General features: G+C 35.4%; 1 protein-coding gene across 2 annotated transcripts; it reads left to right on the top strand.

Annotated features, from left to right (window-relative positions):
* Positions 1–2,598: 2,598 nt before the first annotated feature.
* Positions 2,599–19,891, top strand: LOC111044773 (pro-resilin-like). 2 transcript variants are annotated; one of them, XM_039423642.1, is made up of 4 exons: positions 2,599–2,894; positions 12,931–13,117; positions 14,071–14,363; positions 17,502–19,891. In XM_039423642.1, the coding sequence occupies exons 2-4, from the start codon at positions 12,946–12,948 to the stop codon at positions 17,754–17,756; spliced, it is 720 nt and encodes a 239-aa protein (XP_039279576.1). In that variant the 5' UTR covers positions 2,599–2,894; positions 12,931–12,945; the 3' UTR covers positions 17,757–19,891. The 2 variants fall into 2 exon arrangements, with proteins under 2 accessions (XP_039279576.1, XP_022185685.2); XM_022329993.2 differs by lacking the exon at positions 2,599–2,894 and adding an exon at positions 6,097–6,225.
* The last annotated feature ends 285 nt before the right edge of the window (positions 19,892–20,176 follow it).

Here is a 20,176-nt window from a genome sequence, read left to right as displayed (position 1 = left end):
TACGATCTATGGGGATTTCACTGAACATAGCCAACTGAACATACCTACCAAATTTGAACGTTTTTGGTCCGGTAGATTTTCAGTTCTGCGAGTGAGTGAGTGAGTGAGTCAGTCAGTCAGTGAGTGAGTGAGTGAGTGCCATTTCGCTTTTATTACTTTCCTTGCCCTATTACCAAAGGTAAGGAAAGTATTGCTTTCCGAAAAAAATCAAGGTACCCAAATTTCCAAATTTCTATACGTTTCTAGGTCCCCTGAGTCCAAAAAAGTGGTTTTTGGGTATTGATCTGTATGTGTGTGTGTGTGTGTGGTGTGTGTGTGGTGTGTGTGTGTGTGGTGTGTGTGTGTGTGTGTGTGTGTGTGTGGTGTGTGTGTGGTGTGTGTGTGTGTGTGTGTGTGTGTGGTGTGTGTGTGTGTGTGTGTGTGTGTGTGGTGTGTGTGTGTGTGTGTGTGTGTGTGTGTGTGTGTGGTGTGTGTGTGTGTGTGTGTGTGTGTGTGTGTGTGTGTGGTGTGTGTGTGTGTGTGTGTGTGTGTGTGGTGGTGTGTGTGTGTGTGTGTGTGTGTGTGTGTGTGTGTGTGTGTGTGTGTGTGTGTGTGTGTGTGTTGTGTGTGTGTGTGTGTGTGTGTGTGTGGTGTGTGGTGTGTGTGGTGTGTGTGTGTGTGTGTGTGTGGTGTGTGTTGTGTGTGTGTGTGTGTGTGTGGTGTGTGTGGTGTGTGGTGTGTGTGTGTGGTGTGTGTGTGTGTGTGTGTGTGTGTGTGTGTGTGTGTGTGTGTGTGTGTGTGTGTGGTGTGTGGTGTGTGTGTGTGTGTGTGGTGTGTGTGTGTGTGTGTGTGGTGTGTGTGTGTGTGTGTGTGTGTGTGTGTGTGGTGTGTGGTGTGTGTGTGTGTGTGTGTGTGTGTGTGTGTGTGTGTGTGTGTGTGTGTGTGTGTGTGTATTAGTGTATGTGCGTCTGTGTACACGATATCTCATCTCCCAATTAACGGAATGTCTTGAAATTTGGAACTTAAGGTCCTTACACTATAAGGATCCGAAACCAACATTTTCGATCAAATGCAATTCAATATGGCGGCTGAAATGGCGAAAATTTTGTCAAAAACAGGGTTTTCGCGATTTTCTCGAAAACGGCTCCAACGATTTTGATAAAATTCATACCTAGAAAAGTCATTGATAAGCTCTATCAACTGCCACAAGTCTCATATCTGTAAAAATTTCAGGAGCACTGCACCATCTATGCAAAGTTTGGTTTTAGATTCTCAATTATCAGGCTTCAGATACAATTTAAACAAAAAAAATTCCAAGTGGAAAAGATTGAGCATAAAAATCTCTACAATTAATGTTCAGTAACATTTTCACCTAAAATTGAAAATAAGCTCGAAATTCGAGAAAATAAGATTAGTCAATTGCAAACTGTTGGCAACTGTTATTCTATTTAATCATTCACTATGAAGAGAAAGCAGATCTTGTGTATATCTAGCGTTATTGTCCTGTCACCAGCTGCCTCAGATTTTAGAAAAGTAGACTTGAGATGCGCGGGTACACTAGCTTCAGTTGATAAATTTTCATAACGGCAAGGAAAGTTGTGTGAGTGCACCACACCAGATTTTTATATATATTGTGACGATTCGTTTTAGTGGTTACTTCAAAAAACTAGTTCTTTGAATCATATTATGAAAAATCAAGGCAGAGGCAGCAAACAATCTCGAAATGAAATAATTATCAACGTTACCGTTACTGATAACAATATCAAATTGAATCAGTCTCTTCCAGTAAACCAATTGAGTTCATATTACTTATTATATTATTCATTCTATTAATTTATTATAAAATTATTATATTAAAATCACATTTATAGGTTAAGGGAATGTTGTTGTAAACCTAACCTAAAACGTTTGAATGCTTAGAACACTAGTATAGAGTTGAGATCAATCAGACCTGTGTATTATATAACATAATGTGATAGCATGCCATTATTTTTGAATTATTATTTTTCGTTATTGTGTAGAAAAGGAAAAAGGAATCTATAATAATAAGCTAATCAAAATTATTAGCACAATAATTGAGTTTATTTTTGAAAAACAAATTATAAAAAAGATACAATATGCTAATGTACAGTAATAGCAAAAAAGTTACAAATACCCTTTGTATGTAAGTCTACATTGACAAACAGTATTATTCAATTCAATTACATTTATTGTTTGGATAATCAACAAATAAATATTAAATAGAAGCGATCTTGCTAGATTTATTCCTCTTTGCACGAACAACCAATCAGAGGACAAAGAAAGGGATACTAAAATTTGAATTGTTGAGATGCAACATAGAATGTCGAGATCTCTGTTATTATAATTTTATTTATTATTATAATTCACTCACACTGTTGGAATTTAACTGTATTTTGAAATGATTGAATTATATTTATGTTTTAATGTATTTATTCGTCTTGTAAGTCAGGGAATTGAATATAAACAAAGGAACCATTTTTCATAAGAATATGACGTGTGCACTACGTCACTCAGCTACAACCAATAGCAATTATTGTCTTATGCAAATTAGAAGCAGAGAGATTCAAAGAATTGTAAGCTTAATTGGTGGAAGGAGACTTCTTCTCTAGCACTGACCTTGCCCTAGTCACACGTTCTGAGTAAACTTGCATTTTTGTTGAAAAATTTTACGTGAATTGTTTTTAATAATTGTTTATTTGTGAATTTAAATGTTAATTGTAAAGTTCCTTTTGTTTGTAAAAATAATAATTAATGTAAAATACCCGATTGAATCTATATGAATCGGGTAAACCGAGAAATATACCAGCAACACGTTCTACTTGGAGGCCAGAAAATCCAGCACATGGCAGAAGAATAATTATTTGCGAACCAAGGAAAAAGGAAAACAGAGTCGCGTGAGTTGTTCTTCTAGTAAATATTATTGGGGCCCCATCTACGATTCATGAGTGATATAAATTTTAGTGAAAATTAATGGTCATGATCAGATTGCAATCAGGGGAAATCCAATTTTAATCTACATTATAATAATCATCATTAAATTAAATTAATTTATAATCTGTCTATCGATCAAGCTATTCCAAAGCAGAACTCACATCTCTGTAATTATCATTTTTATCATATCATTTTCTTTCAATTCTTAGATAATTATTAAAGTATAAATTGTACATGTCTGGTATTGTTAAACCAGAACACATTATACTGATCATCACTAGTCACTTGAAAATTATAATTTACTATCTGCTTATCTTGAAAATTGTCAATATATTGAAATAACTGAGCATATCTTCCAGTTCGTTTCTTTTCTGAAAACCTTAATATCGTCTTTGACACGTTACCATTGGTATTGTGATAGACCTCATTTGGTCAGTGTAACAAGTCGGGAAATTAATTGAATGGAAGGTTGTGGATGGTTGCTAATGTATCAGTGGATCATTGCGGGATTAATAAATATAATTCTGCTCACATTTGCTTTTACATTGGTCACTGTCGGCGGCTTAGCTTATAATTTCCAGACTAAATTAAACAGTGTATGCGGCATTTTGCAGGATTTAAGTCAATGTAACCCAACACTGATAGGATTAGATTCTGTACGGTACTCGAACCTCTTTTCAGAAATTATATTTATTTAATAAAGTACTCATTATTAATTCTGATAGCGGTGAGAGACACAATCATACATGGATTTGTGATCTATATCTTTGTTCAGGTTGCATTGGCTCTTTATCAGAACAACAACCAGGTAATAATTTTAAGATTGCTTTATTTAAGCTCAGTACAATTGGAATACTCCAATTCCAAATCTGGGATAACCTACAAATTTCTCAACCAATTAAATAGATTCTCAGGTCCGATATTACACAGAGGGGCATATATTCATGTACCCATATAAGTGAGGACTTTCATAAATTTATCTATTTTTTTGTGTGGTCCATGCCCACCCTGGAGCAAGCCTGTCACAATATAGATACAAAGGTAAAAATAAGCATTGACAAGCCTAGATGGGAATGATTATTGAAATTTCTCGTAGGCAGTTGAATGTAATTTTTGTATAAAATTTTTTAAGTCCTCCCTATTTCAATATGCAATTGAAACGGACAATTTAGAGGTCAGCTAAATAAGAAACGGTCGGCTTGTTTTCCACGAACTCATAATATGTTATTCATTCTCAAGACGAAATGCATGAGGTTTTTGTTTGTATTAAGGTGCGTACAGATTTACGCGCCGCGAACATGACCAATTCACTTATAATCAGCTGATGCCAAGCTTTTTATATCTGAATCTTACCGTCTCTGTAAAAATACAGATATAATCAGTTGATTAAAAGTGAATGTTCGCGGCACATGTTCGCGGAATAATAAAGATTGGGAAGAACACCATTGAGTTTGTATAAGTTATCTCCGATACAGCGGACATACACTACAATCATTGATGAATAATATTGGTATTTTTTCTCTATGCTGAAACTCCTATCATCTAGGCCTTCACTGTTGGTTCAGTATTTCACTATTTCACGAGTGCATTATTGAACTTGAATGTATTGGCGGCGGAATGTTCCAGGCGGCGTAAACAAACCGCAGAATTATAACATCTCATATTTATATTATTCAAGCTTTGCCGTATTGAAAAGTGTGACGAACACACACCAGTAAATGTGAATTTGTCAGGGCTTCAAAGCACTAGAAGTCGCAAGCAATCACGATACGAATAAAACGACTGAACATAAATCATGACGTTGAGATCATTTATGTATAAACATATAGATTTAAAACTTTTCTCAGATTTATCAATTTGATTAACATTTCTTTGAATTTCTAGTAGCATCAAGTAGCTCCATATGTAGGAATTTTCATATTAGGAATTAGGTACGAATTTTCAAGGCTCTGATATGACCTGGTAATGAAAACCGTTAAAAACGCAATCGAAAAATTATGCATGAGTAAATTTAAGCGTAGATAATCTAGAAGAGACGTATCTTCTGAAAAGTTGAAAAGTAGAAAGCAATAATATCGTCACTATTTGAAGTACAGGAGAGCAATTTAAGAATAATATGATATTACGAATGAACCGTATATAAAATTATTGTGCAAACAAGTAATCAGGACGTAAATAAAGCTACTCGTTACTATCAATGTGTGTATGAAAAAGTAGGTTACAAGTTACAACATGCATTAGCGGTAAATGAAGCAAATTAGCAGGTACACGTACAAATGAGTGCTATAAAAGGTCATGTGGCTTCCTTTCAAAATGATAATACTTGTGATAGGTGTTCAGGCTCACAACAATAGACTAGAGTGGACAAGCATTAGAATAGAATGACCGCTTGATGTTTGTCAACTATTAGTACTGAGTGGAGATGGCCACGAAATGAGGATAGGGAGCTGTGAAGATTTGTGCAATAGCTCGTTACAATATTATTATATTTACACAGATCTTCGGCGTAATAGTTCAGGTCGAGAGATCAATGAAGACCTCCAACCAGTTTGCTCTCGATTCACTCTTACCACATTCCGCCTGTATAGTAGGCTACAGTACACACATTATCTGATAATATAGATCACAAAGTGTACATCATACCTAAGTAATAGACTACAGTTTAATAATCATGATATTATTCTAGGACGTGGCGAGTGGGAGTGATATTGAACTTCTCTCAAATTACTTAATATCTCCCTTGTACCTACTACAGCTATTTCATTGCTATTCTCGAGGAAAATCCTCCCCAATTCATTCGCTGAATTGTAGATTTATTGATAACTAATGCTATCGCTTTAACAAGAAACGTACTGATTAGGCTTACAATTTTTTGTGAGCTTGAAAAAGTGATTTTTTCTGCGTAATCATTGTTACTACTTTTCTGGCATGAGTAGTATCATTATTTCATCCAATATTCATTCAAACGTCCTGGCAAGTTATGAATGTTCAACTTCAATAGATGAACACATGTGTATTGCAGTATGATTCAGTAGCGGAAGATTAGTAGAGTAATTGCAGAAATTCAGCCACAGTATACTGAAAGGTTGAGGTAGGATATGGTTGAAGGATATAAGGACGTGGAAGGATCGCTTGAATTGAAGGTGGCGCCACGCCTAGCACAATCTTTCGCCTCTCCTTATAAAAGGACCCGAATTAAGAGGCCATCAATCACAGTGAGCTCTGAGCTGGCCTGTTAGCGACAAAACGTCGTGGATTGCACGTTTACTTGCCTCAGCATCATTACTGATGAAGGTGGGATATTATGTTCATTCTTATCATTTCAATCAACTATCTTGAATTAACGTATAAATCTGCTTTGATGATCGCACTCTAACATATTCACCAATAGAACTAATATTATTTGGTAGGCAGGAAAATCTTTCTCTCACATCTGTTACCCTTCCAATTCAGTGTAATTGATATAAGTCGAGGCATTAATTATAATCGAAGCTTGATTCTTATAACTAATGATTGATTGATGGAATATAGAGCTCCTTATTTTCCAAATTGATAACTTTCTGCATTGCTTTATAAGAATAGTTCTGAAGAAACCAAGGCGTGAAAGCTCTTTTTCACTTTATAAAACAATTAATGTCTTGCCGGTTCAGTATCTTTTTGTATTCAGGGTTCTGCGATTATTCTAAGAAAAAAGTGGAAATACGGGTACAGATAACTTGATTTATGATACTAGACAAGCAGTTTCAAATTTTTTGAGATCTCAAAAAGTTAGTACAATGATTTTCAAAAATTCTTTTTGCTACTTGGGTACACAATATTTTAATAGTTTGCCAATAGATATCAGGAAATGTAATAATAAGAATAAATTTTCAAAGAAAATTTAAGCATGGCTATGGGTCCAAACGGATCCATGCTCTAAGAATTAACCCGGTTTGAAATTTTTTGAATTACTATTTATTTGGAGTTGATTATGTTGATAATAAATTGATAATAATGAATCCAGTTGTTTTTCAGTGTGGGTATTGTTTTTGTACGCTGCTTTGTTTTTTGTTAATTGTATGTTTGTATATTATCGTGCTGTACGGAGATCTACTCATGTACCTATGATGTCTTGTTATATTTGATTTTTTGTTATCTTGGCTTGTTGGGAATGGTGATTGAAGAGTTTACAGGATGCTACAGACGTCGTACGCTAAAATGTCTGTAAAGTAATGAACTGAACTCCAGAAAAAAATAATCTATGACTTAACAATTTAGTAATTACAATTAAATACATTACTAACAATGACCACACAATTTGTCAAAATGGTCATATAATTTCCAAAACTAAAAATGAATGTCAAGTGAAATTTATGATTGAAATAAAATTATTTATTTATAAATTGATATTTCATCATTTTCTACTCTATACTATTCACACAGTTATCTTCAATGTGCGATTGAGTCAGTAATTTCCCATTCAAGTAGCACACACGCATTATTTCTTGTTCTCTTCTCAATTTATGTGTAGATTCCGTTGAAATTAAAAAACTATCTGAAGCTGGATCCCATTTCAAACGAGTGTGAACAGTCATAGTAGAACCAATTATTTTTCCTGTGCTCTGTGGTTCTATCCTGTACTTATACAATTCTATAAGTATATACTATCTGTGCCTATCAGTTTTGAAGGAGCCTGACAGAGCCAAATAAGTTAGGTGATAAGTCTTACCAAAAAGTTATTAAAACTTTTTATCCTCGATGATATTATATACCTTTTTCAAAAATTACAAGAGTGGATTGATTGAAAATTTTTGATTGAACGAAATTTCTCCTAGATGCAGTTATAATGCTATAGTTGGTGGAAATTACAATAATTATGATTCTTGAAAAAGTACATTGCAACCCACCTCTTATGAATGAGTTGGATCGCAGTTAGGCAACCCGCAACACACAACTACCTCTATTCAATTCTGACTGATAAGGAATGCAGCTTACTATTTTTATCACTTCTGCTTCAAAGTATTGAAGTGAGAAAAAATGTATACCAAAATGTTAAAAATTGAATTTCCCCTTGCGAATATTAACCACTAATTGATTACAACTAGAATTCTAGAATTTGAACAATCTTTTCAAAGCTTAGGAGGGGTGAGTTTTATGCTGAAAGTCTTGAGGGTTGAATTTGTAAATCTATAATATAATAAACAAAAGAATTGGCTCATACACGTACGGTATAAGAAATTCACGAATGACGCATCATCACGTCTAAACTATTGGACTGATTACCTTGAAATTCTGTATATTGATTCTTATTTACTGAGGATGGTTATTGGCCTATTATAAATTCTTCGAGATTTCAGTAGGTCAAGTTTTCAGTTTGTCAAGTTTCTAATTGGACCCGTGCTCCGCCACTACCTCCGTAAACAAAGCCGTGACGTCAGCACAGTTTGGGCTCCTACACAAATAAAAATTCGTTGATCTCAGCTGATCTATATCAGCTATTGTTTTTATCAGTGGAGTAGTTCAATTATTGTGCTTCACCATTTTTCCTCAACACTCATTTGGAATAAATTGGATTTGGTTGATTAGCCAACCAATGTGATTCTGAAAGGTTGAGTAGTAGAGTCTTGACTCCGCCTACTAAAGAGTATTTTCATTTTATTCAATCTCAATAATAGATAATACTATATTATATTATATAGAGCTTAGATCACTTTTATGAAATTGACTTTTTAGTTCTGGATTATCCCCTAAGCTAATAAGATATTTCACTCTTTTATCTCGGTTATAGCATCAATCCATTCATAAAAAATCATCTTAAGAAAAAAATGTAGATGTCATCAATGAGATAAAGAATGAAACTTCGAATACAATATCGCAAGTATCAACTTATCAAGTAAGTTGATTAAATGCCACTAACGTACATCCCTATAAGTCTTGATCGAAACCTGAAAATTGAAAGTTTCTAATCTTGATCATATCATGATCTATCTACTATCCACACAAACTCCGCCACCCGCCACCCACCACTATTGATCCAGTGTTAATTGGGTTTTAAAGCGTCAAGAACGTGAATAGTGGGCCAAAGAAGCCTTCTAAACTCGTGACCGGTGACAGGTCAAAGTAAAGCAGACAAACTGCCGGAAAGTGCATGCACAGAATGTCAAGGGCCCGGAAACAAGCTTCGTGCTCATCTTCTAGGCAAATTCAATCGAACTCCACTGTTCATGAAATATTGTATAGTTTTATTATTAGTTTATTCTAATTTATTTATTTATTCTTGGTCCATTCTACTTCTCAAAAGTGAATAAAAAATCGTTTCGTAGTCTGGATTTCCTCTCAGCTTTCATTAGATTCATTCAATTTGAGAATGAGTAAATCTCTTCTGATTGATTATACTTTTTGGAAGCTACTACATCACTCTCAATATCAATTGTTTTTCACGTCACTTGGTGTACTGTGATTCAAAATGAATATTACACAGTACTTATTTCTTCTCCTCTCGTTCTTCTTACGAACAAGTATTAGGCTATAACCTGTTCCGAGTTACATCTAAATAATTATTCAATTAAACATAGAAAATCCTATTAATGCCACCGCTTGCATGGTCTACCAACATCTCTTTTGCCTACTGGCTGATATTATAGACTTTTAATGGTATTCTCTCAGCTGACATTCTTTGGACATGCTTCCTTCATTGATGCCGATTCTCCGCAACTCTTTCATTCTCGCTGTAGATATTCAATTCTTTCCTCAAATGATCTCTTCAGTCATACCCCTAGGTTCTTCGGAGAAATCTCATCACGGCTGCCTGCACTCTACTATCAAGTGGCTTCGTTTTCACCCATGATTTACTACCGTAGAGGAGGACTGGAGCAGCCATTCCCTTATAAAATTTCATATTGTGTCTGTTCTAGCTTTTTTACCCAAAGTCCTGCTGATGTTTCCACACATCAATTGCAATTATTGTCCTACTTTCTTTTCAATTTCTAATTCATCTTTGTAACTTATGTCACTTCCTGGATACCGGTATGTGTATTGAGATACACTTATTTCTTCTGAGAGAATTTATAATGTCACATCAAAACTTCAGCAGTTCAAAATTGTAACTATATAGATCGTATGGTGTTTACTGTCTATGAATGTAATCCATCTGTGAAAATAAACGTCAAGCTTTTGAGATTTTTCAATGTATCTCATTGTGAGAAAGGAGTTGTGGGAAAGGAATTGTCATGGAAGCCAAGTTCCACATAGGACTGTAGTGCCAAAGGAAGAAGAAGAAGGATCTCATTGTGAGACACATGATAATAGACTCGCTTCGCTCGCCTGCATTTTTAATTTGAGCATTTTTATCATAATTATGTTAGGACGATCCAGTCGGGGGTCCAGACTAAACGTCTGGCTAAACGGATATGGCGAGCGAAGCGAGCCTGACGGCTAGTAATATAATATTCCCAGGAATAGCTCTGATTGAAGTAGCAGTGCCCAATCAATTTTTCCGCGATAAATGCTTTTCAATCTTCAACTTGGTGCCAACCTAATAAAGTCAACTCAACTTAATGCCAACCTGACAAAATTACTAATTTAGTTACCAGTGTTAACAACTGTTTCGAAGAGGTAATCTCTCTAGATTATAGTTCTATATTGATATATGTTATGGACATTTTTCAATTATAATTAAGAGAATAAGAAGAATATACATGCTAGAAGACGAACTTTAAACCCTTAAAACCCACCATTAGAGTTAAAATATTGCCAAAAGATTTCTTAGTGCGCCTCTAAAGGGCCAACTGAACATACCTACCAAATTTGAACGCTTTTGGTCCGGTAGATTTTTAGTTCTGCGAGTGAGTGAGTGAGTGAGTCAGTCAGTCAGTCAGTGAGTGAGTGCCATTTCGCTTTTACTTTCCTTGCCCTATTACCATAGGTAAGGAAAGTATTGCTTTCCGAAAAAAATTAAGGTACCCCAATTTCTACATTTCTATACGTTTCAAGGTCCCCTGAGTACGAAAAAGTGGTTTTTGCGTATTGGTGTGTGTGTGTGTGTGTGTGTGTGTGTGTGTGTTGTGTGTGTGTGTGTGTGTGTGTGTGTGTGTGTGTGGTGTGTGTGTGTGTGAGTGTATGTGCGTCTGTGTACACGATATCTCATCTCCCAATTAACGGAATGACTTGAAATTTGGAACTCAAAGTCCTTACAATATAAGGATCCGACACGAACAATTTCGATCAAATGCAATTCAAGATGGCGGCTAAAATGGCGAAAATGTTGTCAAAACATTGGTTTTTCGCGATTTTCTCGAAAACGGCTCCAACAATTTCGATTAAATTCATACCTGAAATAGTCATTGATAAGCTCAATCAATTTCCACAAGTCCCATATCTGTTAAAATTTCAGGAGCTCAGCCCCATCTATGCAAAGTTGGATTTTAGATTCCCAATTATCAGGCTTCAGATACAATTTAAACAAAAAAAATCGAGTGGAGAAAATTGAGCATGAAAATCTCTACAATTAATGTTGATTAACATTTTCACCTAAAATTGAAATTAAGCTCGAAATTCAAAAAATGTGATAATTAAATTGCAAACTGTTGGCAACTGTTGATTCTATCAAATCATTCACTATGAAGAGATAGCAGACCTCGTAAGTCTCCAGCGTTATTGTTCTGTCACCAGCTGGCTTAGATCTTTGTTTATAGTAGACTTGTGATGCGCGAGAACACTAGCGTCAGGTGATCAATTCTCATAACGGCAAGGAAAGTTGTGTGAGTGTGCCACACCAGATTTTCATATATATAGACTACTACCATCCCTTTTCCTTGGTGGTCAGAGACTGTTAGAATTAACAGTCTTACTAAATCAAGCATCAACTTCAATGCTAGACCTAAAAGAAATAAAACCAACTATACTCATCTTGTATTGATCCCCACTTGATTGATGTGAGGTATTATTTGTGGATTGATAGATAGGTACAAATTTAAAAGCTATTGTACTACTATGTAGATACTAAGGTTACTAAATTAGTTACTGAATAATGAAACAATGCCTAACAGCATTATAAATCGAATTCGTTGGGAGAACTATAGGTTCTGGCTTATTGTCAGATCTAGAGAAGGTTGATTTAGAAGGTCTTCATTATTGTCGTGGAAAACCTGTGAGTTGGAATGGATATGAGATAGTCGTGCTAGAATCAGAATGAATGCTTATCAGGAAGATCAGATATCGAGTTGAGAGAATGTGAATTAAATAAGATTGGAACAAAGAGTGAGTAGGGCGGGCCAAAGCATAACTTCCGCCGTCTGCTGCTCCGACACGGTCATTGGTCCCAACTATTACGTCATTATTGCTCAATTTGAAGATGTGCTTTACTAGAATTTACCGTTCATCAATGAAATTGCACTTTGTTGATATAAGATTCAGCTATGAGATAAATATTGACCAACGGTCATCAGGAGCTTACACAGATTACTATACTAAATATTAGCTAAAGAGTGAATACTTTTTCTAGGATCATAGCAATGAAAATGTTCACTTGGTTCATATGAATTAAATTTAAAAAAACTGTGGACTCATCAATAAATATGATATTTTCTTGAGATGGTGAAATAATTGATTTGTGTGATTTATGATTGCTATTTTTGGTCCATATGTGCCAATATTATTGTTCCACACGCCAATAATTTGTTCAATATAACTGATTAATTTCAATTAGATGGTTCAGAGGCCAGTAATACTTTGCGGGGAAAAACTCCAAACCTGAATTTTTCGTGCAACGATTCTGGGGTATTGAACAACTATAATACAATTACAATTACTACAAACAACTACAGATATAAGTTCATATAATATGTGTAGAGAAAATGATTGAATATCTTAGTTTTAACGTTATTATACCATCTGGCTAGTAAAATTGATTGATTGAACTGAAAACTTGAATACAAAAGTCACTCCAGTGACCTACTAACACTGAAGTCTTCAAGAAATAGTACAATGTTAACAGAATACGAATTTAAACATTGCTTGCAGTATATTCTAATCTGGATGATGTCGGTACTGTGGCTGGTGGTGGAGTGTGAGCCACCGCCCCCCTACATCACCACAGTGGAGGATGGCAGTTTTGTGCCACCCCCGGCTCCAATCGACGTGTCTGAGGCGCGAAGTGTTGGTGTTGACAGCCGCCCCCGGGGCACCTCTCGCTACAAAGTATCCAAAGGTAACAGCATCTTAAATGAAAAAAAAATTAATTATTTTTCTGTTAGGTTTATAATTGTTATATTTTATAAATCTTTTGGTTTTTGTTTGTATTTATTCATCATACATCAACTGTCAAAAAATAGATCTATGAATCTGGTTCACTAGGCAATATTAGCTTTCATAGACTAGTCAGAGCAAGAACGTGTTGTATAGTTGTAGTAGAATGAGCTTGGATATCCATGGAAGCAAATATTGTACTGATGATTCAAATTTTCATTTTCATGTCATTCCGAAAATTATTTTCTCAATGGTGAAATTGAATATTGGCAGGAATAAATAATTAACAATATTTTTTTTGTCTTAAGCTTCAGGGTAGATGCATGAGTAATGATAGAAGATCTAAATTTGGGAGAGGAATAGCACAAGGATACCTTATTTTTCCTCTCCCTATCATTTCGATGATATTGTATGAATGTATGTAAAATAGATAATAGAGAATAATGAGGAACGAACCACCTTTAGGTGGGTTCCGAACCAACGGGAAGCGATTTCCATGAATTCAGAGAAATTGTAATGGTCAACTCTAGAACGGTGTAGAAGGCGCATGGATCTTTTAACTTTTAACATATCGTATCGATAGCTTATTAACGCGACCACTAATCCTTTCGCTTTCTACAGTTTTCATTTATGAAAGATCTGTGTATATTTATGTTTGTTTATATATTTTCATACTGCTGCAAATTATTTTTTCTAATTTCGTTCTCGGGTGATATATTTCTGCAATATTTCCAGAAAATATTCCTGCAATAGAGCTAAATATAATAAAAATAACAATAATATTATAAACAATATTAACTTTTGGAGGAGCTCCATACATGAGTTTATGAAGATATCTTAGAATTTTACATATGTATTCATGTTATCCATCGATTTTCATACTGTATTTTCTATTGGGAATTCATTTAATTTCAGTTGACGCTAGCGCCTTCTCGGCACGTCGTTCACAGTCGCCACAGTACACAGCTCCGCCACCCTCGGACTCCTACGCGGGACCCATAGCCATAGCATCAGCTCCGTCGTCTCGCTACGGTCCCCCCTCAAACGGGTACGGACCCCCCATAGCCATAGGCACGCGGCCCAGCTCTGTGTATGGTCCCCCCGCCACCCGACGGGCTTCATCATCTTCCTCCTCCTCCTTCTCACCCCTTGCCGTCTACTCTGGTGGACAGAAGAGTTCGTCGTCCGCCTCTTATAACGAGCGTTCGGTAAGTGTGTTTTCAAGATAGTTTACAAACTTCAAATTTATGAATGAAAAGATATTCAATAACTCTTGAAGTTATTTATTTCTGAAATCCACTCTTGAATAGGAAATGTGGAGTTTCTTCACTAATATTGTATAAGGACAGAACGAAACAAATATTGTCTATTCCCCATGTATGGAATATTTCTACATAATTCCTAGGGAATAATATCCTATTTTTATCATTCTACCTCATAAAGTACACATTACAATGCAATACAATAATGATTATTACTGGGGTAAATTATCGACCGCCAACATCCCTGGAGATGTAGGGTTACCATGATAATACATTGTTTTGTACATGCTAGGATAGACACCAGTGATAAATTGATTTTGCGTCAATCATTATATAATCTTATATATATATATATATATATATATATATATATATATATATATCCTATACTATTAAACGAGCAACTTCTGTTTATATGTTTAGATGTTGGATGTTTAGATGTTTACATAAATATGTTTTTATATATTTCACCGGTTCTCGGAAACGGCTCTAACGATTCTCACTAAATTCAGAACATAGTAGGTTTATAATATAAAGATTCGATTGCACTGGGTCTCATCCTTGAGAAAACTCGCTGAAGGACATTAGAAGGATAATTATCATTCATCCTTGGGAAAACAGATGATAATAATTATTTCGTCGTCTGTTGGTGATGGATGTGAGTGAGCGAGTTCATGTGTGTGGGACTGTGTCAAAATTATGACTCAGCTGTTGAACTTTTGTAATCATTCAATCAGGTACTAAGTGCCGGTTGCAAAAAAGCCGGGCTATTTTCAATCCTGATTAATTCCAGTAGAATTGTGTAAATTGGATGGCTTTATGCTCCCCATTTTAATTAAAATTAAAAAATAAAAAATAATAGCCTCATAAAAAAACAGAAAAAAACCGCACATTCTATCAAGGCTTAGTTCATAATCATAAACTTTGAGGTAAACTTTCTCAGTTGCATCATCTGTCGCTGGGTTCCGTTATGCATGAGGCTGTCCAGTTGGACCTGCACATAGATTATAATATTATAGTTTCCTTGAAAAAAAAATTCTTAGACCTTAGTGATTCCTTTAACAGCTATCGTAGTGACTCCTGTAGTTCTCCTTCTCTTCTGTTATCCTCATCCTCGTGTGTACGTGTGTGTGTGTGTGGGTGTGTGTGTGTGTGTGTGTGTGTGTGGTGTGTGTGTGTGTGTGTGTGTGTGTGTGTGTGTGTGTGTGTGTGTGTGTGTGTGGTGTGTGTGTGTGGGTGTGTGTGTGTGTGGGTGTGTGTGTGGTGTGGGTGTGTGTGTGGGTGTGTGTGTGTGTGTGTGGGTGTGTGTGTGTGTGTGTGTGTGTGTGTGTGTGTGTGTGTGTGTGTGTGTGTGTGTGTGTGTGTGTGTGTGTGTGTGTGTGTGGGTGTGTGTGTGTGTGTGTGTGTGTGTGTGTGTGTGTGTGTGTGTGGGTGTGTGTGTGTGTGTGTGTGTGTGTGTGTGTGTGTGTGTGTGTGTGTGTGTGTGTGTGTGTGTGTGTGTGTGTGTGTGTGTGTGTGTGTGTGTGTGTGTGTGTGTGTGTGTGTGTGAATTATTGAATTTAATTTACTAATTTTGTTTAAAGATAAAATTATATAATATGTGGATGGTTCTTATAATCATTGGTACTGAGTTATTATTATCATTATTATTATAAATCAATAAATTTAACTACATTGATTTATAACAAGCTGTTTTTTATTAGGTAAGATTCGATGTATTCTCTTCTTTTTTATTTTTGCTATAGTAACGTTTCTATTATTGAATTACTTTATGATTGGCTACCTACTGTAACATCGAATCAAATACAGACCCTAGAGGTCCATATGGGCGATTATGGAAGTGATTGTAATACTTGTTTTGTTTTTTTGAATAAAAAATTTGAATTTGAATTAGATCCATCTTTTTGAAATGGTCTTCTCTGATTTGGTTCCCGTGAAGTTAATCAGGATTAAAATTTAACCGTCTTTTTTGCAACTGGGCCTTTGTGAGGGAAATTTTTGCATTCTTCTGAGAATTAATCACAATTTAATGTGATTAGATAAAACATTTCTGTATGAATGTTATTATAATTTCTTCTTTCGTAATAAATTTTTTATGCTTTTGTACTCCAAAATATGATGAGAAAATGTGATTATCTAATTGCAAACTGTTGTCAACTTTTGATTCTATTAAATCATTCACTATGAAGAGATAGCAGACCTCGTATGTCTCCAGCGTTATTGTCCTGTCACCAGCTGGCTCAGATCTTTGTTTATAAGTGGACTTGTGATGCGCGTGCACACTAGCGTCAGGTGATCAATTTTCAAAACGGCAAGGAAAGTTGTGTGAGTGCGCCACACCAGATTTTTAATAAAAAAAGCTCACATTTCACTAAGAAATTGGTATTAAGCTTTTTGAGTCCGGTTTCCATATCCACGAGGAAGATATTGAGTTTTTTTTTTGTTCCCTCGTAGAAGCAGCTGGTGGTAGATAAATAATGGAAATAGTCATTACGGTTAGGCGCGATATACACATGCCACCGTTAGTTAAACGTGGAACTTGAGACTCTCTACCGTTAAAAAAAACCATGCATTGGCTTTTATGAGAGTGTTCACACGTTAGTAGTCGGCCAATATGTACGGTATATCAGACGATTCTTGTAACTTGAGAGATGCTTTCCTTGGCTTTGACGCATTCTTTCGGCCATCGCTCCTCGCCTCTCGAGCCCTCTTCTCACAATCCTCTATTATCCAGTTTCTGCCAATAGTTTACAAATAATAAGAGCCAATTTTTCTGAGAATGTTTTCTAAAGGCCGAAAGCTCAGGCCTTTAGACTTTTTTTCCTCATAAAAGACGGCAGAAATGAATATACTCTTCTTGTACACATACTTTGTGGGCAACTGCTTTAAGGCGCGGTGTGTGCACACAGTGACAGTTAAACGTGGTTTTGTTGTTGTTGTTTTTGCTGTTGTTTCAATGTAGCCTACAGTTCCCGATAAGAATTGTTATGCCTGTGTGGCAAAACATTGAAACTCCAAAGAATTAAAACTTACATTAAAATGGGAGTTGAAGAATATGAAAACATACATTGAAACAAATTTCAGGAGCCGGTGAACTACGAGTTCCAGTACAGCGTGTTGGACGTGCAGACAGGCGCCGACTTCGGTCACCAGGAGGCGCGGATGGGCGACGCCGCCTGGGGCGCCTACTACGTTCTGCTGCCGGACGGGCGTCGCCAGGTGGTCGAGTATGAGGCCGACCAACACGGCTACCGACCCAAGGTGCGCTACGAGGACGCTCGCAGTGCCGGCACCGGCGCCGGACATCACGGTCACGGTCACGGTCACGGGCCTTACTGAGCACCCAGCAATATAATGATTATTATATTCAAATTTATACATTTCTATCCAATTATATACATTCAATAGTTGAATGTATATTTGAATAATAATGATCATTATATTTGATTATAGGAATTATTCTATTTCTATGGTTGAAATCACCCACGGTTAAACCTCTAAGGTATATACCCAGTTTATAGGACACTTCAAATTTCAAGGACCATAGAATATTCATTTGAATTTATAGGTTTAATGGTCCATTAGATTTAATAAGTGTCCTAGAAACTGGGGCAAAGTATAGATCTGAGAGTAAACAAACCTAAGGGATTCCTAAATGTAAAAACCACAGTAGAGATTTCTGTGAGTGTTCATGAACAATATCATGTCTCAGGACCTGAGAGCTCCAGCTACGGGAAAGTGTGATGATTGTACCTGATAATCAAGTTATTCCTACTATCTATGGCGTGGTTCAGTTGAAAATTGGAAGAGAGCATATCAAGTCATATCATTGTTAGGATTAATCCTGATGAATTATTGAAATTTTTATTATTGCTGATGAATTATTGAAATTTTTATTATTGCTGATGAATTATTGAAATTTTTATTATTGCTGATAAATAATTGAAATTATGTAACAAGGGAATTATGATTCTTAATAATGATCGATTCCTTTCAGTAACAATATTTTAGGCGAAGCGTTCTTCACTAGTAGTTTTTCAAAAAGGAGTAATGGTGTTCCATTGTTTAGAAACAACACATCAAATCGTTCTATGTATTTCTACATTACTGGAATTGATGGAAAATTTTTAATTTTCACCTATATTGTCTTTCAAATAATCGATGAGATATTGTGAAGTGTAGCCTTTAATGAACATTATTGTTCAAACATCGCTCCATATCCATCAATAAATAATACCGTCAGTAAATATCAATAATCCATTGAAATACTGACTTGAACAATCATGATTGTCTTATGAACTCAGAATTTTTGATTGTAGGGTACCATCAAAACCTCCTCTAATAGAATGCCTTGCCCTATGTTATGTATCGTTGCCTGAGAATGGCAACGTTGCGAAGTGGTACTATCATTGCTGTGAACAAGTCAGCCCGACAGCCCAGTCAATTCAGGTCAATCCGAAAATTAGATAAAAACTAAATTACTCACCATTGATAGAACTATCCCTGACGGTTGAAAGCTATGAGAGGTCGAATAAGAGAGAGATTTTTCAAGTTGCATTGAGTTATTAATTGCATGCATAGTATTTATTATTGCAAGCAATTGATAATCCAACTGCAAGTTGATTGATTTTATTATTTGTATTGTCAGCATTGGATGAACGGAAGGCGTTGGTGATATTTATTAGGAATCTTGACAATTGAAAGTGAATCTCACTGGCAAGACAATTCTTAATTGCACTACTTTCCAGTGTTATGGATTTTTTGGCATGGCATTCATTGGAGGAGGCTATGGTACCGTTCTATATTGTTAAATTAAAATTTCATCCCACGATAATCTCAATAAATTACTTCCGATCTGGGAATTCATTACATATTCCAAGAAACCTCAAGGTTTTCTTAACAAGTGATTATTAGTTATTTATTTAGTGATCATGTTATATCTTTTTCTTCATTCATTAATTTACTTAAAAACTTTCAAGCATGAAATTTTGATAATCCCCACTCTGTGATAGTATTCAATCTTGAAGTTTTCTTAAACGATGTCTTGAGATTCTACTGGAGAATTTCAAGGTTCGACACAAACGTTTTCCCAAAAACAAAAACGTCAAAAGGGAAAAGAGATTGTACAGTACCTGGAAAACTTGTCAACTGTTTTCATTCATGAGATTATTGTTTTGAAAAATGTATATAATTTTCTAGCAATTATAATTATTATTTGTATAAATTATGATACTTTGCGCCACTCCATTATTGATGATAAAGAGTCCGTTACTCTATTTACTAGAATATTGCAATACATTTATGTAAAGAATTGTTATTACAGCCTAAAATCTGTTAGTTAAGTGATCTTACCACTTATGTACCACATTGATGTAATTTTGTTCCAAGATGAAACTTTCAACTGATTTGATTGTTGAAAAAATGGAATGATATACTTATTTTTGTCATTTGTGTCAGTCTCCAAAATTAAAGTGTGAAACTGTCAAAACTCTTAATTTCATTTTTACCATTATTTGAAAGTGAACTGCTGACTGGTACTTCTTTCGCTTCATTTCCGAATCAAAAGCTTGATTTTACTGTATTTCAGTCAACATTTATAAACTGTTGATTGAATCGGTCAGTCGAGGGCTTGAACATTCATTGGGATTTTATTTCCATAGCTCTATTCAAAGTCTAGAAATCTGAGTAGGCTACTCTTGAAGATTACTCACGAACTGATTCATTGAATTGACAGAATTGAGTTTCTTGAGCAAGTTTTT

This window comes from Nilaparvata lugens, chromosome 3 (assembly GCF_014356525.2).
Source record: "Nilaparvata lugens isolate BPH chromosome 3, ASM1435652v1, whole genome shotgun sequence".
NCBI classification, from domain to species: Eukaryota; Metazoa; Arthropoda; class Insecta; order Hemiptera; family Delphacidae; genus Nilaparvata; species Nilaparvata lugens.
This window is presented reverse-complemented; position numbering and strand designations above follow the sequence as displayed.